Below are 25,367 nucleotides of genomic sequence, written 5' to 3' on the forward strand. Positions count from 1 at the left end.
ACGCATTGATTTTATTTAAGAGAGCATTTTACAGAAAGGCAAACGTAAACGTCTCCACTTGCTTGACTTTTAATGGAATTTATGTAGGGATACAAACTAGACCCATCTGGTAGATCAAAAGTCAAGGGTGTAGTTACATTCTCGTGCCGATTATGTCTATACGAGGAAACCCTTAAGGGTTGTATCAACAGCTGTATTTCAATAAGTATAATATTTATTTTGTTGCATTAGTCAGCTCTGATGGAATTTCAAAGTTAGACTTATGAACCAGATTTTTATTTGTTATTTTTAAAATAGTTCGATTGTTAATTGCTAATGTATTTTGAAGAATGTTGTGCATACTTGATATACTTTATATTCTTTTAGATTTTTTACTGCCCTCTTTTATATTCCTTTATATTTATCTACCTACAGAGTATTTCTTTATGTAGCGCAATAAGTACAAAAATCGCTAATCCACACCTCATTAAATTTCCTTTAGTTTCTTCATCCATTCTATTGCTATATTTACTTTTAGGCCTATTAAAAGAACCAAACACACCAAGATTTTTATTTAAAGTTTTAAATAAAGTATGGTGCGGTTGCTGTCACTCTTGATACATCAATAAATACATTTTTGACTTTATAATGGAATTTCAATCGTATTTATAATAAATTTTAATTATATCTCTTCTTATATCATATCTTGTTTTTTTTTGCTAACTTACACCCTACACCCTAGTAAGGCAAATTTAGTTTTTTCCAAAAATTTTGATTTTTAAGAATAATAAATATTACTTGTAATACATCGTTGAAAAGGTAGTGTTACTGAAGTTTTAAAAATGCAAAAATCCAATATGGCGCCTATAAGAAAACACACCAACATGTAACACGAAAAAGGTGGCAATGCAAAAGCGCAAATTATTTTAAAATCGGATAATAAATAAACTAAAATAAAATAAAATCAAAATATCGAATTTTATCAATCGAAACCATCAGGAATTTTTTAAGCGGCATATTGTTAAGCTCACCAATTCTCACCTTTGCCCTAATTTAATCATCTGCGTATCTCTGATGTTAAGTGTCAAATTTGAAACACCCTATATAAATTTATAGTTGTTGTAATCTTTAGTTGTATCTTTGTAATCTAGTGTTGTATCATTAAAATCCAGTATAAAATATGACTTGTTAGACTATGGAAATTGATAAATTATTGTATTCTGAGATTCATAGATGCAATAACTAAATTTTGAAATTTTTAGACTTGCTATTGAACTGAGGTATCATTATAAAAGATTAACAATAAACCACGGACAGTAGGGTTTGGTATCAACTGGTTGTCAGTTTATAACACAATTTAGGGACTGTATGCCTAGACTGTGTCTTAGAATAAGTTTTTTCCCCAGTTATATATATGTTTGTTTTTTAATATATTAAAGAAAGAATCTTAAAAATTTCGAAAAAACTGTTTACTTACTAATAAAAAATATAAATAAATAAGAAACTACACTTACCGGTAAAGAAAGTCTCTAATGCCTGCCTCCCCGAACTCTTCTCGATAATTTTCTCATAAAACATCAGACAACTGTGTAATATCTTCTCGTTTATCAAACTCTTTTGCTCATGTACAGCATTAGTGTAATTCATCAGCAAATTATAAGTGTGATCTAAAACTCTGAGAACATCCCAAATTAACATTTTAACATACAGAAATATCGATTCTTACCGAATATAAACTCTCTTCTGCCTCTCGTCGGTCTCGGCATCCCCGATCATCTTGTCCAAAGCCAGGATGGCGACGTGATACAAATATTCCGTCCTCGCATCGGTCGTGATCGATATCAGCAATTCGATCGCTTTATTTTTGGTGTCGGTGTTTTCGATTTTCGGGGCCCTTTGCACCACGAACTTCACCAAATTTTCCAGGGTACTTTTCAGGCTTAGATCGATGTTAAATGTTGAAGATTTGGACAGCGAGGACATATGAACGTCTATTATCCTCAAAAGGTAATTTTCTGAGGGGATTATATCGTTGCGGTACTGCATCTATAAAATACTGATTAACATGTATGTTTTTATCGGTTTTGAGGCTCTTACCGAGTATATGTCGTCCAAAAAGGAACATTTCCACTCTTGAAGCACCGTGCTGACACTGGAGGGCAGATTTGCCTCAATCTCTGTCGCCAAAGTGCTCAGAAGGGCGTTATCTTTTGAGCATATGGCCAAAACGTCGTGTAATGGTTGCAAGTCTCTCAATTGAATCTTAAAAGTGGACAAATTAATAGTTTTAGTTGAAGGAAGATTTAGGGTTGAAAACATACTTTTTCGGTATTTTCATTTTGATCGACAACTGAATGGAACATGGTCCATCTGGTACAGTGAAGGATTGCCTTGGCTAATTTAATGACTTGCGGAACCAAATCCTGGATGCAAGAGGGTTCTGGAACGGTGGTGGACGGGGGTGCATCTGGATCGCACGTATCGGTCAAAGAAACCTATTTTTTTTTAACAAATAATTTATTGAGGTAAATAAAAACCTTGTTAGTCTCAAGTGAACACAACAGTTCAAAAAACCATGAACTTGATTTATTAATGGGTGTGATTTAAAAATGAACTTAAATTAATAATGGGTTAGGCTTTTACAGTCTAGAATCTTGTCTTACCTCAACCTTGGCAATAAGACAGTCCAAAAGGATCAGTTGCCACAGGGGCGGCAAGTCCTCCTTATTCAGCACCACTTTCGTATCGGGCATTAAAGCTGTAACGCAACTCTTTGCGACACTTGCGTCTGATTCCAATGTGTTTACCGCATCAGAGACCGCTTTAAGCAGCTTGTCGGTATTTTGGGTGTACATACCCTAAAAAATTTGGTATAAATGCAATAAATTACTGAGAGATCGGGTTCTAATCCTACATTCCACCTTTTGGCGCTTAATTTAACTCTAATCTTCTAGAATATAGTTTCGATAAAAAAACTATTTTTTCGTAGGAGGATATTTTTAGAAGTGATTCTTGCCATCATCAGACTAAAAAGTTACTAATTGTCTTCAAATGTTCACAAAACATAAACAAACAATTACATTCGCCCCACTTAATAGAACTCCACAGACTAGACTTTTTTCTTAATAATACTAAATTAATTATGCCGTACGGGAGATCAAGAACTGCGTATACCAAATCCCGTGTCAATATGGAGTGTCACACATCCACCAGACAAAGCGACCACTAGAAGTCGGGACAAAAAAAAACATAGAAAGTGAAAGATTTGAAAAATAGCAGAACACACTTGTTCCAATGGCTACAACATACATTGAACAGAAGGGTTGAACAGAACCGTGGATAAAAAATGGTCCAATAGGATGGCTTTCCTGAATGCCTAAATATTTAGTTTTTGAGGATACTGGGTACGATATTCAAAGCTTCTATTACTAAAGCTCCTACTCCTCATTTTCCTGGGACTAATATCGAACAATGAAAGGGTTGAATTTGCCATATAATGGAAAAAGAACAAGAACAATTCGTCTGAAAAGAAAATATTTTTTTAAAACAAGCTCAACGGTATCAGCTTTTTTTATAACGAATTCACAAAATTCCATTCGCCGCCATCAGTGATGAATACATAAACAATGTAGATAAATAAGCTAATTGTCTACGCATAGACAATATATTAATGTTAACAAATCATTTACATAAACAATTGTTTTTATTTTTGTTTATTTATGTATATTTTTGTATATATAATTTATTCACAAAAAAACAAAAATTTACTCTCCAAAGTAACAAAATCAGTCAAAAGTCCGTCAAAATTCACTCAAACAATAATTCCGACTACTGTTTAAAGAATTATTCTTCCTCAAAAGTCTTTTTTATTTTTGAAGCGTAATACACATGTAAGACCTCTGTCTGATCTGTCCAACGTTAGCCTATTGACTTTTGCGGCGTGTTTATTACCCTAGTTGCAAAATGCTCCTTTTTTGTTTTAGTCAATGCATCTAAACCATCTATTTCATCACTATCTAGATTAGGTAAGATAAATCTAAAAACTTCTTTTTCCTGTTCCGTTTCAAGTTTATCTTTTTTGTCTACATAGTTTATATTGTCTACACATAGTCTACGCACGTCTACGCTTAAACTATCACATCTCATGACAAAGAATATCACAGTTTACGTATAAGATCCCATTACTGGCGACATTACTGGAAATTAAATAGTATTGAAATAAACTCTCAAGTCAGAGGTCGCAAATTTATTAAAGTCAAAGGATTACACGTGTTTCGCCCATACTAGGCATCATCAGATCCACTTGTGTATTCACTAATAAAAAGAACGAAAAAAGAAGCAGAGAACAACACTACATGACACAAGTCAAGACTAGAAATTAAGTTGATAAAATCGGACAAAGACTAGTTACTACGTATTAAAATTATATAAACAAACCGTGTTTGTTTGTTTATTTCATTACTATGGTAAGCCGGTCTCTTTGAGAAAAGATAGACTATTACTGGATATATCTTTTGAATTTTGGAGTATTAAAAACATTTGTAACCACGTTTTCCCCAAATTTTAGAAACAGTTGCATTTTTATTTAGAACGGATAAGGAGTTTAAGCAAATAGATCTATGCAGAAGAAAAGAAAAATAATTCCAAATACTCTATAACAGGGCTACTAAAGTGAACTTTAAAGAGAATAAGAAAAAAGATCACATTCCAAGTTGATATTCAGCATTTTATAGCTCTTGCAATAAAAAAATAACTTTTTTTTATATGAGAGTTAAATTAATAACTTGTTTTAAAAAGGCGTCACAATACTGATGTATATTTTTTAAAAAAATACCAAAAACTATTTTTTTTTAACAAATAACTGCACCAATAACATAAAGCTAATTATATTTTTTTACACTAAAATATTATTTTAACTTGTATTTTGTTCTAGTAACTCAATATGAATGTCTGAAGTGAATTTAGTTCTTTAATATCAATTTTCTCAAAACCACGTTTCTTGAATTGTGACACTATGATATGTTATTCAATTTCGCTTACATATTGCTGCAGTAATATCGCGTTTAATTTTGGCATGTTAAAGTTTAAACCATAATGTCTTTAAACCATTTCTATGTGATAATGTCTTTATTTTAATCTATAGACCTTGTGTGATTTACACTTTGTAGGGAATATAATGATGTTCAAGGAAAAATTAAGCAATGTCAATTATGTGTCTATTAGTTTTCCATTACAAATTCTACTAGATCTATTACCATTTAGTAGATTTTTCGATAGAAAATATGATACAGTCTAGTGCATTTCTAAATTCATAGTTGACATACAACACTGATCACACTCTCGCTTGATCTTACAGATGCTCTCCGAAAGTGTGCATGAAGCGTCACATGGTGAAAACATATTAAATAATCGAGTAAGGCGCTTTAGTTCTTACCTGTTTAACAAGACAATCCTTCAACCAACGAGTGAAATTCTTATGGGCGGCCCTCGGACCCCAAATTAACGAGTGCATAAGCAACGGTCCGGGACTGAGAACCTCTCCGCTAGCCAAACGTTCCATATAAGGTATCGAGGGGGGCAAAAGATGCAAAAGCCTCCAGCAGATGGTAAAACAGTACTGGGTACCAAACAGTCCCAAAGTGGTCATTTTGGTGGAGCTAGTGGCGTTTATGTTGTGCGTAACGTTAAGGATTTCGATCAGGGCGTCCAGGAGTAAGGGGTAGCGGAGCTTGTCCGGCGTACCCAAGATAAAGTTGCAGGCGAGTCCGTCCAGTTTGGGAGAGTCTTGGTTGTTGATCTACGGTTAAAAATTGAGAGGGCCGATGAATTTTTAATGGTTTATCTTTAGATAAGATTTTTCTCCAATACTGATTCATTTACCGACCTTTCTTAACGCGTATCTAAGAAAACCATTAACTTTTAAATAACATTAATTCCAAAGAGGCTACTATAAGGTTTACTCTCGAAAAAGAGGCTGATGGTCAGCTTACTTTTCTTGATTATTTAATAAAAAAAAACAAAGTTTTGTGAACTAGAATTTACCATAAACCAACTCATACTAATAAATATCTTAATCAAGAGGAGTAGTACAAAGTTTTAAGATCCTGCAAACATTATTTGTAATAATGCAAATTTACCAACTAAAAAAGATTTCATTAAAAACGTCCTAATTATCCAAAAATTAAGAATTTTTAGAAAATTGCTTTAAAGAGTTTGATAATCCGCGTATAAAATTAAATCCACCACTTTTTGCCACAAATCTTATTTTACCATTTATTCCTGGTTTTGCTGATAAAATTAAAATATATTGCTAAAAATTTACCATAAGAACTATTTTTAAATGTCAAAATACATTAGGATGTCTATCGACTAAAACTACACCTTTTAATGAAAATAAATGAAATAAAAATGTAACATAGAAAATTTCTTGTAATTGTGATAATTTTTACACAGGTGAAACCTGACGATTACCAACAAAAATTAATGAACATACATACAATGTGTTTCCTTAAGTTGCCAGCATATAGGAAGCTTTTTTATTATTAGTTTTATTAAAAAAAAAAAAGTTATTTTTGTAAAAAGCTCTGCATGGTCCAAAACCTAAAATGCAATAATGAAATACCAGATTTTATTAGTCGTATGTCAAAAAATTTGATTTTTTTTCAATTTTTGTCAATACCGAAAATTGTTATAAAGTTGGTTAGAACTCTAAACGATGTTCAAATATGCAATAACATCCTAGTACTTAAAACATATTTTTTTTACAAATTTTTCTCAAATTACCTAGAGATGCCGAACATTTATATTTTTATTTATTATAAATATGATAACCTTTCCTTTCAGAAACTAATGAGCAAATTTTCACAAAACAAAATAATTAATAATAAGAAGTAATATCTTAATTTTTATTGATCACTTATTTTTTTATACCTATAACCTTTCAATTCCTTAATGTCCATCTTGAAACACAGAGATTTAAATCAATAATACCGATTCTGTAATGATTATTTCCAAATAAGCAGCATCTGTAAATGGCCTTGGAAGATATACCTCTTGCTTCAGGAAAAAATGAGTGGCGACAAATCAGGAAAGCGAGTGGCCAAAAACTTTCCGAAAACCGATGTATAACTTAGCATTAAAACAATTTTGCCTAGGTATTGCCTTACATCTAACCTACTGTGGCAGGATATCACCATCTTGTTCAAATCATATTTTTGAGTGTTAAAGCAGGGAAACGTTGTCAAGAAAATCTTATTAATTCTCTAAAAAAAGTAAATTACGGTTTCCATTCAAATATTCATGAAGTAAATTGGTCCAATTATTTCATTTCGGTAAATTCTACACCACATATTTACTTTGAATACTGTTGACGTTATAATTTGGATTAGTATCACTCCACCAACGGCAACTTTGGAAAGAGATTGTTCCATTTAATGAAAATGTTGCTTCATCCAAAAAAAGAATATGTCTTCCCATAAATAGGTTATCTTCTAACATTCCTTGGATATTATGGATCTCCTGGTGTTAACGTGTGATTAAGAGCTGGCTTGTATGGGTAAAACCAGTTCTTTTTTAAAATGTTTATACCGTATCTTTGTTAATAGGATATGACATGAAAGCTGTCCTAGTTCGCAAGGATTTTTTTAGAATGTTCGATTATTGAGAGCATTATTTCAAATTCCATGTCCTCATTGACAACCCATTGTTGGCGTTTCTTGGTACTTACTACATCTCAAATTCTTGAATTTGGTTAATATTCTTCTTACTGTACCCCAATGAAGATATTTCTCTGGATACAAATTTTATCTTCAGTGCTTAATGTTGCTGGCATTTTTACTGAATTTTTTAAATTTTTGTCAAATAATAAATAGAACTGATATTTTCAACTTCACTGTCAAACATTTCTTGCTATAAACAAATCATTTGTTTGTCTGTGCATCCTAGATTTCACATAATTACACTTACATTTTGCATTATTATGGTTAATATAGAAGAAAATTTAAGGAGCAGGATATTATTGCAGATTTGAATGTCTTTTTAATTCTAAACAACTTCTTTTTCTAACAATTTTCATTATTGTCAAAAATAAAGGTATTTCACTTAAAAATCAAATTTTTGACAAACCTCGTATGCGACAAATAATTTGATATTTGATTATTGCATTTTAGGTTTTTTTCCATAAAACTAATAATAAAAAAGTTTCCCATATGTTGCCAACTTGAGTAGACACACTGTATGTATGTTCATTAACTCTTTTTGGTAATGGTCAGGTTTCACTTACGTAAAATTTACCGCTATTAGTAGTATAAAAAAAGTAACCTTTGTATATCCTTTGTTACTTTTTGAGAAACTTCAAAGCCAAAGTGTCAATTTAAAAAAAAAACTGATTAATTGTTCTAAGAAGCATCAGAGAGATACAATAAAAGTAAGTAATTTTATATATTTAATTTAATTTACCTCAATAACGGTAGTTGATTTAACTACCGAAACATTGGTTTAAATTTAATTTTCTTATTTAATAAATAGGTAATTGTTCGTTTTTTTTTTAATTTTAATAAAAAATAAAGTTAGTAACAGTAGAATTTTTAAAAGAAGAAACTAACGCAAGGGTCGATAGATATTAGAAAAATATTAAAAGCTCAGCTACTGGGTGTATAAAAAAGTCTATTATACCTCAAGAAAATTATTATATTCTAGACTTTTTCGACATAGATTGAATTAATATAATGAAGGGTGTCTTTAAGATTTAAGTTCATATTTCTTCTAAATGCGTAAGTCTATTTTCCTTTTTAATAAAGGAGGGTATGAGTATTATCATACCCTAAGAAAACCAAAATAAAACAAACGATTTATACCTCTAGATTCGATAATTTATAAAATCTGGGTGTCGGGTGGCTCTCGTTAGTAATCCTCCTGTAAGGCGTCTCGATTTCCTTCCAAATCGCATCCGGTTTGGGCGTTCCCGGATCTTTAAAGTCCGCGTTCAGGTAAGTGAGGTCAAATAAGTTCCTTTGAATCTATAAAATAAATTAAATTTCAGTTTTAAATCCCTCTTTAGGGCGTTTACATACTTTCTCCAATAAACTGGTAGGTACATCGTACAAATGCTTCATAATATAATCGAAAAGCAACAAAAGCCTAGATAAGTTTAATAATTGTGAATCTTTCAGGCTGCTACGGGCTATTTCGGAACATCTGAGCACACCGCCGGCCATCAGAAGAACCACGGATTTTTTTTGCATTAAATTTAACGTGTGGAAAAGGTAGAGGAGAACCTCTGCGTGTTCCACGTTCAAATCTAAAAACAATCCAAAAGTTCGGCAAAAAAGTTTTAAAACACTTCAGAATCTATTTACCTTCGAAATCGCCCTCGGAAGCGGTCGATGGAGCATTCAATACATTTTCAATCAACGTGTTCACTAATCGATGCCAAATGCTAATCACAGATGCCTCCTTCTCGTTCTGGGGTCTTAAAAGTAGCACCTAGAAAGAGCAGTTATAATTATCGAATTATTAAAAAATCAAAAAAAGAAAATATCTCACCTGCGCTAAAACCGTGAGGGTCCTGGGATAAACTTGCAAGGGCCACGCGTGCGGTACATCGGCGTTCCACGGGGAAACCCCTAAATGATTCAAAAGACACGCCTGCAATGACGTCAGATTGTTGCTGGTTATCAGGTTATGGGTAAATTTCATTAAGGCACTCGAAAACTCCGCATATTGGCCACCTGGAAACGGTAATAAATGATTAAAAAAAATTAATAAATTCAATAGCTTTGTTGATTACAATTTTATATATACAGCGTGCTAATTAAGTTTGTACAATAAATTCTTTAGACGATTTTATGAGTAATTTTAAAATAGAAGGTTTAAATAAATATGTCTGCAACAGCTTTGTTTACGAGATATACGGTGTTAAACTTAAATAAAAAAATGGTTTTTCTCGAATATCTTAAATATCCTTTTATCCAGTTTTGTTGTAATTTGGAGGTGTAATTTATACTAGTAAGGTGTTGTGTTGATTTAATCTTAGCGGTGTCTAAACGACTATGTTTGACTAGAAAAATGCACGTCACTGACTTTCATGAACTTTTTATAAGATAAACCTATTAAAAATAAAGCTTTTTTGTTTCTTTAATTTTTTTTTGTCTTGCTCAGTTTTCGAAAAATAAATTAAATGCACTTAGTTGCATACCTCTAGAACACACAACCATTTTTGTACGTTACTACTTTCCTAGTTTTAAGCACCAAGTCCCAGCCCAGAAGTTTGATTTTTCTTTATTACTCTTGGATATTTTCTTTCATAACTTCGAAGCTTTTTAAGGAATTTAAGTAGTTCTTTTACATGATTATAGGAGGCACTCCGTAGATCATTTCTATATAAAAACTATAATCCTAGGTCAAAAACTGCCTTAACTGGAACAATTTTGGTTCCAGGGTAACTTTTTACCAATAGATCCGTTTATAATCCCTGAAAGTTTCTTGAAGAAAATTTTTGATGAATTTTTAAACTCAAGACTAAATGTTATTTGAAGTATTTTTAAGAAACTTTCATAACTTAAAAAGTAATGGATCAATTTACTTCTGGTTTTTTCCATCGATTGCCAATAGAACGCTTTTTACAATTCCAGTAAGTTTCAAGTGAATTGGTCTTGATTTTAATTTTTGTGACTTTTTAAACTTGAGAGTAATTTTTTTGGACAATTTTTTGAAAAACTTTGATGATTTAAAAAATAATAGTTCAAGGCTAAAATGTTTCTTTTGAAAATGCTTATCTTTTATAATTATTATTAACACTACTTTAATATTTAAAAATATTATTTAAAAACCTATATCTCATAAAGGAAGCCGTGGCGAGACATTTACTTGAACCTTTTGTCCTAAAATTATTTAAAGAATGGCCTGTCAAATTTATTGTACATATTTAATTATAACACCCTGTATATAACTGTTCTTGTAATTTTTTTAAAACTATTTTTGTATATGCATAAGTGCCAGTAAGGTTTTAGTAGTATATTACATTTTTAAACTCGAAACGTAAAAATTGAATCTCCTTTTCGACCTTTATCAAAGGAAGTTATATTTGAAATTTAGAAAAGGTCTGGATCATGTTTCGAATGGAATTAAAGGAATGCTTTAAAGAGATTAATGAAATTTTAATGTTACCCCTAAAAAAATTGGTTACCATTGCCATATAATGTTGAATCCCAAGAAATATACTAAATTTGTTAAAAAGAAAAGAGACAAACCAAAAAAAATAAAAATAGGCTGCCAGTATTTCGTTAAAAATCCTATACAAAAATGCATGAAAAATTGTGGAAAGTCGCAGAACTTAATTATTTTAGAATTCAATTGGGTCATATTCGAGATAAGCTTTAAAATTCATCTAAGCACTACTTCTCATTCTCATCCCCGGAACTCAAAGCGATGGGAGCGTATACTACTTTTTAAACTTTATATTGGGCCAAATTACATTCTTTCTTGCGATATGGCATTCTTAACGGGGAACTAACTACACTAACTTGCAGAGTATTTGTCATATTAACCAATTCAGAAATATTTCATCACAATAATTAATAATATTAAAGCGAGAGATTCATAATTTGATTATGATCGTCTATAATTCAATACCACATGGGACGAAAAGTTAGTAAAAAGTCAAGTTGTTTATTTTCTATCACTCTATACTTCTGTTAAACCTGAATCCCTTTGAAAGATTACATTTGTTATGTAGTAATACTCCCTACATATTAATGATGTAAACTTGATTACGACCGTCCATGATTTAAGGGTTCTAATGCCGGGGGTAAAAAGTCAAGTTTTTCACTTTATAATTCTGTTTTGCCTTGGAACTCTCTAAAATATTACCTTTCTAACCTAATAACATTTTAGTCAAAGTGTGACTATTCACCATTGAAAATGATTATTGTAATCCCAATGTTTTTCTAGAAGCAAAAGAAAATCACATCATATTAATCTTTAGTAGGTATTAATGAGGCCAAACCAAAAGGCAAATACGTATATCTCGACTATTTGTAAGTAATTATTAAGTAACTATTAGTAAGTAACTATTTGTTAATAATTCCAGCCAAATTATATGGTCCAAAGTACCTGGAGGAAAAAAACTATTCAGGGCGGACCATTTCATCTTTACATGTCGAAGCAACAATTTTAATATCCACACCAGCCATAAAGGTACTATATGTACATTCTTATCAATTAATTTAGGTCATACAAAACTCTGATTGTAACCCTTAATATTGCCGACGTAGCCCATCATCAGGGTAATCATAGGCCAAAGAAAAACCATTGTTAACGGAGACTCAAAAAAGGAATCGTTACATTTGGGCCAAATCAAAACTCTCGTGGACCAAAGAAAATTGGAACAAAGTTATTTATAGCGACGAAAGCAAATTTGATGTCTGTGTCGGAGATTATCGAAAGCGTGTGATTCGGGACAAAACAGAAGCATTCCATAAGGATTGTCTTAAAAGGACTGTAAAGTTTCCACAGGGCATCATGGTGTGGGGTTGTATGTCAGCTAAAGGGTTGGGAACGTTACACTTTATTGATGGTATAGTAAATGCAGAAAAATATCAAGACATTCTCGAACATTGGCTTTTACCAAGTGCACCCAATTTATATCCATCTGGAGATTTTATCTTTCAACAGGACGGTGCCTCATGTCATACTGCTAAATCTACCAAAAAATGGATAGGGGAACATAATATGAAAGTTTTGTCACACCCCTCTAGCAGCCCGGATCTCAATCCAATCGACACTTGGCCCAAAAGCAACGCCTAAGAAATAGTCCGCAGCGTACTTTGCCACAACTACGTGCTAAACTACAGGAAATATGGGATAGTTTCACCCCTGAATTTTGTGAAGGTCTAGTTGGTACAATGCCTCATAGAGTTCAGGCTGTTATTCAAGCTAAGGGCGACGTTACGCCTTACTAATTTGTATTTTCCTTTTTTAAAACTCACTTGTTCCAATATTTAGTTGTCAGCATTTTTCAATTATTTACCAAGTAATTAAATACTAAATAACTAAAAATATATAAATAAATTATAAAAACAATATTAAACATTATAAAAAAGCTTGTTCATTTCATATTTATGATTAAAAAAAAAATTAATAAAATATTTTCGCTAAATGGGCATTTTATTTCAAAAGAACTACTTGTTCCAACATATAGTTGTTAGGGCTCGTAAATATGTCGTCCAATAGGTCATTAGAAATATCGTCGTAAATAAAAAAACATTTTTTTTAATTAAAATAATGGCATCTATCACAATGAGCGTTTGTTTGCTCAAGAACTTCCTCATTTTAAATAAATCGTTGTCCGTCAAGCTATTTTTGCAAGTTCTATAAGAATAAAACTTTAATGTGATAAATACCATCCTATCACAAATTCCGGATTTTTCAGTATAATGCCGTGAAATGTAAACTTTGATGTAAGATGCTCCTTTCAAATATTGTATTTGACTTTTTATCACTCAGAGAACTAAATTGAACTGAATCGAAACTTACCGAGCTCGGATTTGGCCCACTCCCGATCCAAATCTCGAATAATCGCGGCCAAAATGATCATCTGTTGCTCGGTTAGGCCGGTTTTCACGTAACGCTGCACGAAAGTCGATTTTGTGCATAAGAAGTGTTTGTTTAGGAAGACGAAAATGCTTGTGGCTAAGGATATGTAACCGTCCACCTAGAAAAGAGTTGATCAGTATGAACCCTCAAAGATTAAACTATTTTATAGGAATTTAAAAGTTACATATGTCATTGAAAACTTCAGAATAAATTTCGTAAGATCTTCTCATTGATCAAACTGAATCTTACAATAGTCCTAAAGATTGTAAGTGATAAGATATAGACCCATAAATGTTACCCTTCAACTCTTAAAAAAAACTTACCTCTCCTTTTTCAGGTACAACCGAACTCCCCCGATTAGTATTCCCTTGATTATTCGACTTCGTATCCGCGTTATCGCTGCTTGAATTCGACTTGGTTTCCTCCGGTTCTGGCGGGGCCAGAGTCTCTTCGAACCACTGTCCCAAAATCGGCTCGCTATCATCATCTAAATATTCAAATGGGGCATACAATACAGTAGATTACATAATTATTAAATGTGTATATGTTATTAATGTGTAAGTAATTCTAACTTGATATTTTAATATTTATGTTTATGTTAAAATTGTGTTGGAAACAGTAGCAAGTAAATGAAAAAATAAATTATTATTAAACCAAGTTTCAATTTTGCATTTTATTATATTATAGCCTTTAAATATAAATCTATTTATGACTTAATTATATTATAGTCAGGTCCTTTGGTAGCATATTATATATTTTAGGTATTCCATAAAAAAGCCTTTTCTGACATTTAGAAAGTATTGGTTTTTGATTGACAGTCAATTTATTACAGTTTGCTCTGGTATTTACATTACAAGGCTTATTAAAGGCTCTATACTTATTTTATTTGTTTCTTTCCACACTGCAATTCAGTAGTTTAAGGTGGATTCTACTAGAGACAAAAATGTTTTAATAATTTACAGGAACTGTCTTAATTGGATAGGCTTGTTCGTATTTATTGTCAAATAATTAAAAATCAAGCATGCTCTTAATGTTTCTTATAGCAATTTCTGCTTTCTGTCCTATACTTTTCAAACTACTTTCTTTGATAAGCAAGCGAATTACTTCTTGTTTGACAGTCAACAAATTTAGTCATCCGTTTACATATATAAGGAATAGCATGGCATACTGAACTCTATCAGACAAGATTCACTCAATGTGTCATTAAGTTTTACTCTTTGGGTTCTGCTGCTTAGATGGGACTCAAATAATCATCTAATTCCTACTTTGTACAATTTGTCAAGCAGAACTCGATGTGTTACAGTGTCAAATACTTTACTTAAATCCAGAACGTGGAAATCAGTGAAATCACGGCATCCTCAGTACTGCAATTATCCATATTGCTGCTTTGAGATTACTTTGTTTTTCCGAAGAAACTGGTTTAATCTAGTTTGTATGCAGTTCTCAATTAATTTAGAATGATTACTAGTTAGTGCTATTGGTCGATAATTATTGGAAAGTTTTTTGCCTCCAGATTTATATACAGCGCGATTCATGAGGAAATGTCAATACTTCAGGTACATATGCAAGACCCAAAAATAAACGTAAAAGTCTATACGAATATGGGTCCGCAAGGCCTTCATTTTTCAAACACAGGGCGTTAACGATTTTATTTAATTTTCAATTTTTTAAATACTTAAACTACATAATTTTAAAATAAGACGCATCTGATTTTCTTATCAAATACACATAAACTGCTATGCACGTATTGTAAAAAAATAGAAGTGTGCCTTGCCTGCCAGAAGAACTACTGGTTGGCGTTGTCATCGTCCTGTTACTTAGCAATAGTAACACAAGTTATACTAAATATGATTAAATTTTGTTACTGTCAAATTCTGTTGAGAAATTTTATTATCTTATCATTTAAGAAACATTAGATCTAAGTACGTTATTATGAGACATGATATTTGTCTATAATAGCTTCTGCAATTTTGTAGATAGAAGGGTGCCATATATAAGAGTTTTTCAATAAGTTTACGCTACTGCTGAAGAATCTGAGAATTATATCTGAAAAAAAAAGCGGAACCTGACGTTAAATTAGAAGAGGCTATTCTTAGTGCTGTCGAAAATGATCCAACTATACGGATTGCAGATACTTATAAGTTATGCAATCGTCTGTTTGGAGAAATCTTTATGTCAATTTCAGGAGAATCGAAGGTTGTGTAGCTACTTGTTTTGTTTGCTGATAAAGCACTCTTCACGCCTGATGCTTTAACTAATTTAACTAATCTTCACAATGAACACCGGTGGTCTTCTGAAAACCTTCTATTTATAATCGATGGTAGTCTTATAGGAGAAAAACATTTATACTTTCTTGAAAATCACAGGAAAACCTATTAAAAAATGTCACCTTTAATGTAAGACGATTTATTTGCAGCATAAAGGAGCCCTTGCACATTATACAGTTTAAGTGTAAGAGATTTCGTAAACCAAAACTTTACAAACCGATGGAATGATAGGGGTGGTTCATATAACTGGCCACCTAGATCACCAGACCTTAATCCTTTGGGTTATTACCTTTGGGGGTGGATAAAATCACTGGTATATTCCACTAAAGTAAATACACGAGAAGCATTACTGGATCGGATAACAAATGTAACGCAAACTCCAAGAAATTCATCCGAATCTATCCAGAGAGCACCCGAGCTACTCACCACAGAGCTGACATGTAGCGCTTAGAAGTAAACTGTGGAATTCTTGAAAATTATAAAACCTTATGTTTTTTTTGAACTAAATTTAAGAGCAATAATTTTATTGTAAATGAAAATACATAATGTTTAGTTATACATTTTGTTTATTTTTTTCTCAATTTTCCTATAATAAAATCAAATGTGTCGTAATTTTTTTATTTACTATTTAATTTTTCTTATGATACACATAATATGGTTTTGGTTTATGTAATTATATATTGTTGTATAATTAAATTAGCGATTAGTTTATATAGCTTATATCTATAGCCAATTGTTTACGTTACCGTTTGAGTTTTTTATATTATATAATTCTGCGTCCTTACCCATTTTATAATAAAAAGTTTATATTAAAAAATCCGAGTATCTCGAAAACAGTTGCTTATATCAAGTTTTAACCTTCAGGTATATCTTCTTGACGTAAAAATGACACAAGAATTAATTATTTAAGACTAAGATTATATTCGAATTCGCCTTACCAAAAAAAAAACCGGATACAAATTTTTACATTACTACAGATTTTATTTAAAAAATGAAAATATTAAGTAAAAACTTTAATACCCTGTAATTCGGAAACGAAGGTCTTGCGGACCTACATTTGTATAGACTTGTATGTTTGTTTTTGAGTCCCAAATGCGTACCTAAAGTACCGATATTTCCTCATGAAACACCCTGTATAATGGCGTTTTTAAGCAAAGTAAAAATTGACCCGTTTCAAAAATAAGATTTATTAAATATTTTAAAGGCTCAAGGCAGATATAAATGATTGTATTTTAATGTAAGTACGGTAATCTCGTCGGTACCAAGGGCAGAGTTATTTTTGAGATTTTTTATTTGTTTAAATATAAACCATATATTATAGTGACGAATTCCTCGTTATTGTTTTTCTTACCTTCATCGGTGGAATCGCTACACAAAATCATATCTTCAAAGTAAACAGTCGAATCGGACTGACTGAAATTATCGCCCTCCGGCGGCATAAGCCGTTTTAACGAACACGCCTTACGGTAACTCACTATGGACAGGTAAAATAGCAGATGGTTTAACGGGGCGGCCCCTAAAATCCGAGCGACCCTTTGTAGGGCAGTAAACTGGCCTAAAATCGCCAATGGTGCCGGCTCGATCTGAAAACCGATTAACTAGAAACGCCCCAAGATTTAATCAAGCAAATCGCGTTTTACCGTCACAACGTTCCCTACAGAACCGCCGCACACTTCCAGGCCGAGATCTTCGAACAAATCCGATAATAGGGCGAGGGCTTTTGTAGCCAGGGCCACACTGAGGACACCGAAACATTGCTGGAACTTTTGGAGTCCGGATCTGGCCGAGCCGGCGCTTCCTGGCGCTGAAGATGGGGCATCTCGACTCTGGAAATTTCGTTATGTATAAGTTTAAGGGTCAGGAAAATTTGCATTTAGGGTGTATTGGCAGCTGTAAAAATCCAGGTGCCAAAGTTTCGTATTTGCAGAGCAACTGGATACTTGTTTCATTTTATTTATTTAGGATAGAAAACCATAATACAAAAGGAAATAAAACAGTCCTTAAAGCATTAGAGTTTATGTCACAATAAAATAATATAAATACAAACGAAAACAAATAATAAACTACATATTTGTACAAACCTTTAAGTGTTTTGTTAGGATTTATATTTATATAATTTGCAGCATCTAATCAAAAATATGTTTTTTTTTAAGTAATATTTTAAAACTTTGCAACTGTTTGAGCATTGTCAATGTTAAAAGGAAATTCCTTAAATTCGTGTAAGCATTTCAAAAATAATGTTTTCATTGTAGATGCGAATCACGGTGAGACTATATGATAATACGTCACGTGGAAAGGTTTAATGAGGTTTACACCAAGATAAAATCGAAATAAAAGCTATCGTAAATTTATGAGTAAAAATGATCAAAATATACGTTATTTCCTTTTTATTCTTATCCTCTTCTATTTAAATTGAGACATTTTCCATGCCATAGAACTTTGTTTTGATGATGTCTTTTCTAGAAGAACTTTTGAAAAAATGAGTTTTTCCGTCCATTTCTCTTCAATTTTTAAAGAAAGTAAAAATATAAATGCTTTATTCTCCCTACAATAATCATTTTTGCGAAAAGAGCACTTCATTCTTCAAAAGAAGTGATTTGCTTCTCTTTAAGGTTAACTTTTTATATGTCTCCAGTTTGGGTATAAAAGTAACTATTTACCACAAACCCATACTCTTCCATATCTTTATTTCACTCTCTCACCTAATGACCTATATATAACACTGTAGGATTATTAATGTATTCATTAAACTTATTTAGATTTTCAAAAATAAATATTTTTGACTTTTTATTAAGTTTTTACTAAGGGGCTACCCCATGTCAAAATAGAGACTGAAGTAAACATTTTTAAATATTTGAAATAGAACCAATATAATACCAAATTCTAAGCTAATACCATTTTTTAAAAATAAAATTTGTCACTCACTTGTCCTTGTTTACTGGGACTCGGCCGTCCTTTCTCTGCATTATCCCTTTCCCTTGAGGGGTGCGCGGTTGGTTTTTCGCTCGTAGTCTGGTTAAGGTGAGTTTGCAATCCGGAAACCAAAACCCACGCCCCGGCTAATAAGTAATTCTGATAGGCCTAAAAACGAACCGTTAATACCTTAAACAGGACAAAAAAAGGGCTTTCCTTACATGTCCTCCAGCCCTAGTGGAGCCCTTCACCACACTTCCAATATAGCCGTACATGCTTAACGCCTCTTCAACCACCTTTACGGCATTAGAATCCAGGTCTTCTTCTTTTAAATTGGCTGCTTGGGCCTGAAAAATATTAATTACAAAAAAGCCAGTGACTTAAATAATCGGACTTTTTTAGTTTTTTTTTTTAATTAAAAAAATATTTTTATGAAAAATCAGTAGAATAAAGAATATTGTTTTGTTTATAAAAAAAGCGTCGAAAACTTTCGATTTTTTCAGTTTTTTATAATCTTCGTTAAATAAAAACTGTTAAATAGGCAGTCGAATAAGGGATCATACGAATTTAACTGCTTGAAAAAAAAATTTATAATGATCTTGAAATAAAAATAATACTTTTTTAATTTTTTGTTTGTTTTTTAAAGGTTCCAGCCAACTATTAAGTACATCCTTTCCATTATCAAATTTTATAGGGCGATTCACCATTGACTAAGTTTTTTATGGAAAAATTGCAATTTGAAAAACACTGAATATTTTGAAAGGTACTTAACTTATAGGGAGAAATTTCACTAAAATATATTTTCTTTTTATATTGTACTTTCGGAGGCCATATAACAGTTTTTAACATGAACGAAAATGATTTTTACTATAGTTTAATTTTTTTTCTACATGACCTAATGAAGTCGATGGTTTGTCAGAAATGACGTAACAGACCAAAGAAACATATGAAACTAAGACATAAACATTTATTCTAGATTTATTGCAACTAATGTTTAGTTTGTTGTCCATTTGATTCAATGCGTCCTTTGCAATAAAAATTTTGGTCACAGGTTGTCTCAAGTAGAAACTATGACGCCAACATTAATTTTTTATGTAGCTTCTTAGAAAGTAAGTAGACCTTATTTTTTTTGAACAGTTCTTGATGCAACTTTTCTTAACATGGATTAGACGAAGAGTGGCCAGACAAAGGTAACGTTATTAGATTTTTTATTATGGCGCTATTTTAAGTCCAAAGTTTATGTGAATAGACCAAATAATGATGATTTAAAGGAAAGAATTCGACAAGAAATTAGACTAATCGATGCGCAAGTGATTGAAAATGTGCAATTGGATCAAAAATGCATTGAAGTAAATGGACAACAAACATAAATCTTTTTATAATAAATATTGTAAAAACTTTTTTATTTTAATGTCAGATGTTTCAGTAGCCAGTCAATTTTTATTGAAAAAACACGAAAGTGATAATGCTAATCGACGTGTCCGAAAAATAAAAGAAGAAAAAAACACCTCAATTTTAAATGAATTTTTCCTATAATCGTGAATAAACATGTTTATACATTAGCCCCCACAATACCTGGCCAAATTTTTAACCTATTTATACAATAAAGCATTTTATGACTTGATTTTCACTTACTTGTCCTGTAACTTTCGGCGAGACCGCGCTGGTCGTGCTAAGACACGCGCTTGCCGCGGCTTGAGCCACGGCGCAATACAGCGCCGCCATAGCTAAGTTGCACAGCTTATCCAGCTTCGGGGCGCTAAGGGGTTCCAGTACCGGCAAATTGATCGCGGACATCGCCAATTGGATTTCCGATACGGTCTGCGGCAGGCTGTTCCTATGTGCCAAAGCCTCCGCGTGATTGGACGGAATCGTGAACTGTCTGCCCGCCAAAGCCTCTTCCACTTTGGCTTTCGCTTTTTTTAACATCGGCAAACTGAGACATAGGTCTATCAGGGTGTCGCCCGCCCTAAGGGCTTGTAGGCTCTCCGTGTTGGCTCTCAGAAATAGTCTCTATATTTAAGAATTGTTTTAAAGAGAATTGAAAGCTATTATAGGAATTTAGGGCTTACATTGATTTCTACTGTAGGGTCTGAATCAGTGATATTTTCTGGTAAAGGGGGGATGACTGTTGAGTCACTGATTTGGGGACCATCTCTGATCGGTAGGGTGAGACGTTCGAAGATGGTGACTGATAAGTCGGGTCTGTTTTTTGGTGATTCTTGTTTGTTGGTGGTGTCTTTTTCGTTTCCTGCAGAAATTGAATACTACCTTAGTTGAATTATTATAGAATTGGGTCCACAGGTATACTCACATAACAAGGGACAGCTTAAATCTAATAGAACACTATTATATTCAAGGGTAAAACCTAGTATGAAAAAACACAATAATAATAGTGATAAGCAGTTTATCCAGAACGAGTGAAGAAAATGTTAATTGTATGCAATTGTTCGTGATAAAAGCTTTGTGAAAAATTAATGACAGAAATGTTGTTGTCTTATTTGTTTATTTATTTTGTTATATATATCAACAACTATGAAACCACTTACAGATACCTAAGATACCATAAAATGTACTTATGAACTAAACAGAAAAAAAATCCTAAAGTGATTCAGACTAGCTTCCTCATTATCATAATATCGAAAGGATATAGGTTAAAATGTTCACAAAATTTATAAATGGGTGAACTTTTATCATGGATAAGTCAAATAAAATACTTTTGGATGGCAAATGTTTATTCTGCTTAAAGCAAAAGTAAACTAAGAATTTCAGGGCAATCTACTTAGTTTTTCAGTATTTTAAGAAGAGTGCACAAAAATGTTTGTATTCTTGTTTTACTCAAAGACAGCCTATCAAAAATTCCTAAAAAATGATCATTATTCATAATGTCTGTGGGGATATATATTAAATTTCCAAAAAGACATGCACTCCAAAAACCTCCTTTGAACCCCTTCAATCATTGCTATCCAGGCACCGTACTGGGATAGATTAATAGAATAATAGACCCATATTCCAGGATGGGCAAAACCAATCTATCAAAATGATAAACACTCACTTTGACACTTGCCACACAGCCCCTTGATCATTCTAGTAAAAAATACAGAATTTTTTTGGGAATTTTCTCCTTTAGACAAAATGTTTACAGAAAATTAAAGAGTGGAATCAAAACTCTTAGATCCATCTGTTTGAAGTTGTCCATTATTTAAGGTGAATGATAAATAAGCACATTTACTGACAATTCACCTGAAGCTATGTAATTCTTACCAGCTCGCAACATCACAAAATTTACCTTGCAATGCCTGACAATCATAATCTAATTGAATCTGACAAAAAAACTTTTTAAATTGTCAGCAAATGCATTTTTATTATGGTTTGCTTAACCATTAACAGTATTGGCCGACAACAAGAGTGGTCCAAAATTGGAGTTCTGTGGAACACCAGAAGTACTTTTAAAGACACATTACTTGGAACCTTTAATTTCAACACAAAATAACTGAGATATGACTGAATTAGGCAAGTAATATATGAAGATACATCTAAGTCTGACAAAGATTTTAAAATTATACAGTGCCACACTCTATCAAATGCTTTTTTCATATGTTTATAGAAAACAAAATAAAAAGATGACTTTTTTGGTAAGAAACCATGCGAATATGAAGTAATATGAGCAAATCAAAGATAATTAATTCAAAGACTTTAGAAATAGAAATCATAATAGTAATTGAGTGATAGCTTAAAGTTATAGGTGATAAGATAATTCATCAATTAATTTGAACCTTGAAAAATATTTTGTTCACCAGACTCTGAGAACAAGAGACTGGATGCTTTATGCCTTTCACCTTTCTGAATCACACGCTTTGTAGCAGAATCATAGTTTAGCTATATATATGCTACAAATAGTTCTTACAATAATATGCAAGCAAACCCATTAAAAAAGCATATTTTTAGTACAGTAGCTATCTAAATATAAAATGAAATATGCACATTAAGTTATGTTTGTCACACTATTTATCAATATATGTTAATTAATTATTAGAACCCTTATCTATATCATAAAATTCCTTTATATCAATCAACTTATTAATTACTACTAAATTTAATGTTGGTTGGACACATTCAGGTAGTAAATATATGTAGCAAATCTTGACATTGAAATTGCAATAATTTTATTTTTATATTAGTACTACTAAGAATTACAGAATTAAGATATATTAAGTAATTAAATTTGTAATAAATCATGAGTGTATAAGCATAAAACAGATTTTGACTTATGCCTCCTATTTGTCACAATAAAATCAAAAAAATTAGCAAAAAAGCTTTAGAAGGAATCAATAAGCTAAGAAACTTGTTTCTGGATTACAAAGAGCTCTTAACAAGTTCAGTGATATATGAATATTTTGGATGAAATTAAAGTGAACACTTAAGGCTGGATCATAATCAACTTGGCTGTTTACATGGCAAATTTGGATAAGTTACTGAAGGGCCAAAAGAACCACTTTGATCAAAGCTCCTTTAACTGCAAATGTTGGATAATGTATTGTAATAATGAAAATTATTCTTAAAAAAAAACAGAAAAGTGTTGATGTATTTAGCATGTTTTTGTAGAAGTAACATTTAAGTGACATAAATCGTTCTCAATATGTAATTGTTGAATAAATAAATCAATCTTATGGTAAAAGGTAAAAGGATATAAAAAAAACTATGATCCAATTTCCTAAGGTATTCAAATCTCTTGTCACAGATTATCTAACTATCAGCTTCAAAAAATGTTATTACAACTAGAAAATAAGAGAGCAAATCTATTGCAACCAATCTTATGTATCTTATTGCTCAATATACACTGACTTCTCTAAGGCATATGGTGTCAAAGGATGCATCTTACAATGGATAAAATCCTATTTAGATAATAGGACACAATTTGTTAAGATTAAGTCTTATTAGTCATCAACTTTCAATGTGTCATCTGGATTTCCAGAAGGTGTGAGAGTATAATAAATATTTTTCAATAGTTTCATCAATGACATAACACAATGTTTTCCTCCGAAGACCTTAAACCTGATGCCGCAGTGCAAGCAAGTTACCTAGAGGGTAGTGGGTAGCCAGGCACTAAGCAACCCTCCAAATAACCCATAAGATATGTTTCCGACAAGCAGTTTTAACCAGAACAGCCGCACTGCGATCTCCCACCAAGTTAAGCAGCGTAGCAACTCGCCAAGCAAGCCACTTGAGTATCAGACATCAGTCATGTTGGATATTTTCAACCAGACGCGAGGTAGTGTTTGTTAGCAAAATAGAGGAAAAAGTTAATTGCGGCTGTTTTTAAACGCAAACCTATATGGAACCCAGCAGACGAATTAAGAAAAAACTCAAAAATGTAGGGGCATGATTTATGGGATCATGTAGGGATGGGAGCTACAATTTATGACTGAACTTGATTAAATTGGTCATTGTAATAATATAGTGTGTGTAAGAACTAGTGAGTCCAAGGTATAAGATCTTTATTACCATAGATAGACCTGAGGCAGTAGAAAATCTTCAAAATGACATTAACAGATTTAATTAATGGTGAAATGCTAATTATATATTTGTTAACTTTCAAAATTGTCAGTATATTCAGTTTTGAAGGAACAAAAACTAGTGTTAAACTCCTACAAGATTGAAGAACACCAATATGGTCAGAGCCCTTGAAGTCTATTTTGATTCAAAGATATGTTTTAATTATGACATTGCTGTAACAAAGCATATAAAATACTTGACTTCTTAAAAAGACATAATAGAGACTTTACTAATATCTATACCCTAAAACTTTTATACTACAGTTTAGTAAGATCACTATTAGAAAACTGCACTTTTGTTTGATCCCCTTATTATTTGACCTACATAGAAAAAGCTGAGTGTATTCAAAAAGTTTTTGCTTTATAATGTCTTTATTCCTAAGGAACATATTAGTTATAGAGACCTGTCCGTTTAGCTTGAAAACATTGAAAAAACGACGGTTTAACTTTGATGTAATTTTTATATTCAAACTTATTAAAAACACTATTAAATCACCAGATATGTTATATGTGTATAAACCTTTATGCTCCAGTGGTTAATCTTAGATAAAATAACACATAGAATAGAATGTCACATACAAATCGATCAAAACTTGATATATTTAGTGTGTCTCTCAGCAAATTAAAATCCAAGTTGCAATGAGTACCTATTAATAACAATTTATTATTTTAAGTTCAGCTAACTAAGTTAGTTTGTCTAAAATCGTAATTCATTTTTTTATCTTAGTATCTAAGCTTTTTATTTTGTCCTATAATTTACTAGTGCTATATGTAATTTTTTTAAAAAGTAGCCTGAAAATTGTAATTTTAGTTCAAATTGTTAATTCAATAAATAAGTACATAAATCATCAATAATGTTTCAATATTTTCAAAGAGCTCCCAGGGCTATGTGACTAAACCTATATTATCTTTTTATATGGTCATAAGGTAGATCTGTTATGTTTTTTCCAGTAGTGATATTCTAACCCAAGATTTAATAATTGTTTACTGGTATTAAGTAGTCTCGGAAAAAAGACATTTTATGATAATCAGAATATTAGGTTATAAATGATTTCTGCAA

General features: G+C 31.8%; 1 protein-coding gene across 1 annotated transcript in view; it reads right to left on the reverse strand.

Annotated features, from left to right (window-relative positions):
* LOC126735845 (E3 ubiquitin-protein ligase UBR4) overlaps nt 1–25,367 on the reverse strand; it is an 86,898-nt gene that overhangs the window by 60,272 nt on the left and 1,259 nt on the right. Inside the window, 18 exon segments of the mRNA XM_050439928.1 lie at nt 1,494–1,654; nt 1,706–2,025; nt 2,077–2,241; nt 2,301–2,474; nt 2,643–2,837; nt 5,414–5,776; nt 8,835–8,996; nt 9,051–9,277; nt 9,336–9,462; nt 9,523–9,707; nt 13,513–13,690; nt 13,896–14,059; nt 17,191–17,422; nt 17,480–17,665; nt 18,765–18,920; nt 18,974–19,099; nt 20,388–20,765; nt 20,825–21,003. Of these exon segments, the coding sequence (XP_050295885.1) occupies nt 1,494–1,654; nt 1,706–2,025; nt 2,077–2,241; nt 2,301–2,474; nt 2,643–2,837; nt 5,414–5,776; nt 8,835–8,996; nt 9,051–9,277; nt 9,336–9,462; nt 9,523–9,707; nt 13,513–13,690; nt 13,896–14,059; nt 17,191–17,422; nt 17,480–17,665; nt 18,765–18,920; nt 18,974–19,099; nt 20,388–20,765; nt 20,825–21,003 (3,678 nt within the window).

Source organism: Anthonomus grandis, chromosome 5 (assembly GCF_022605725.1).
Source record: "Anthonomus grandis grandis chromosome 5, icAntGran1.3, whole genome shotgun sequence".
In the NCBI taxonomy this organism is placed as follows: Eukaryota; Metazoa; Arthropoda; class Insecta; order Coleoptera; family Curculionidae; genus Anthonomus; species Anthonomus grandis.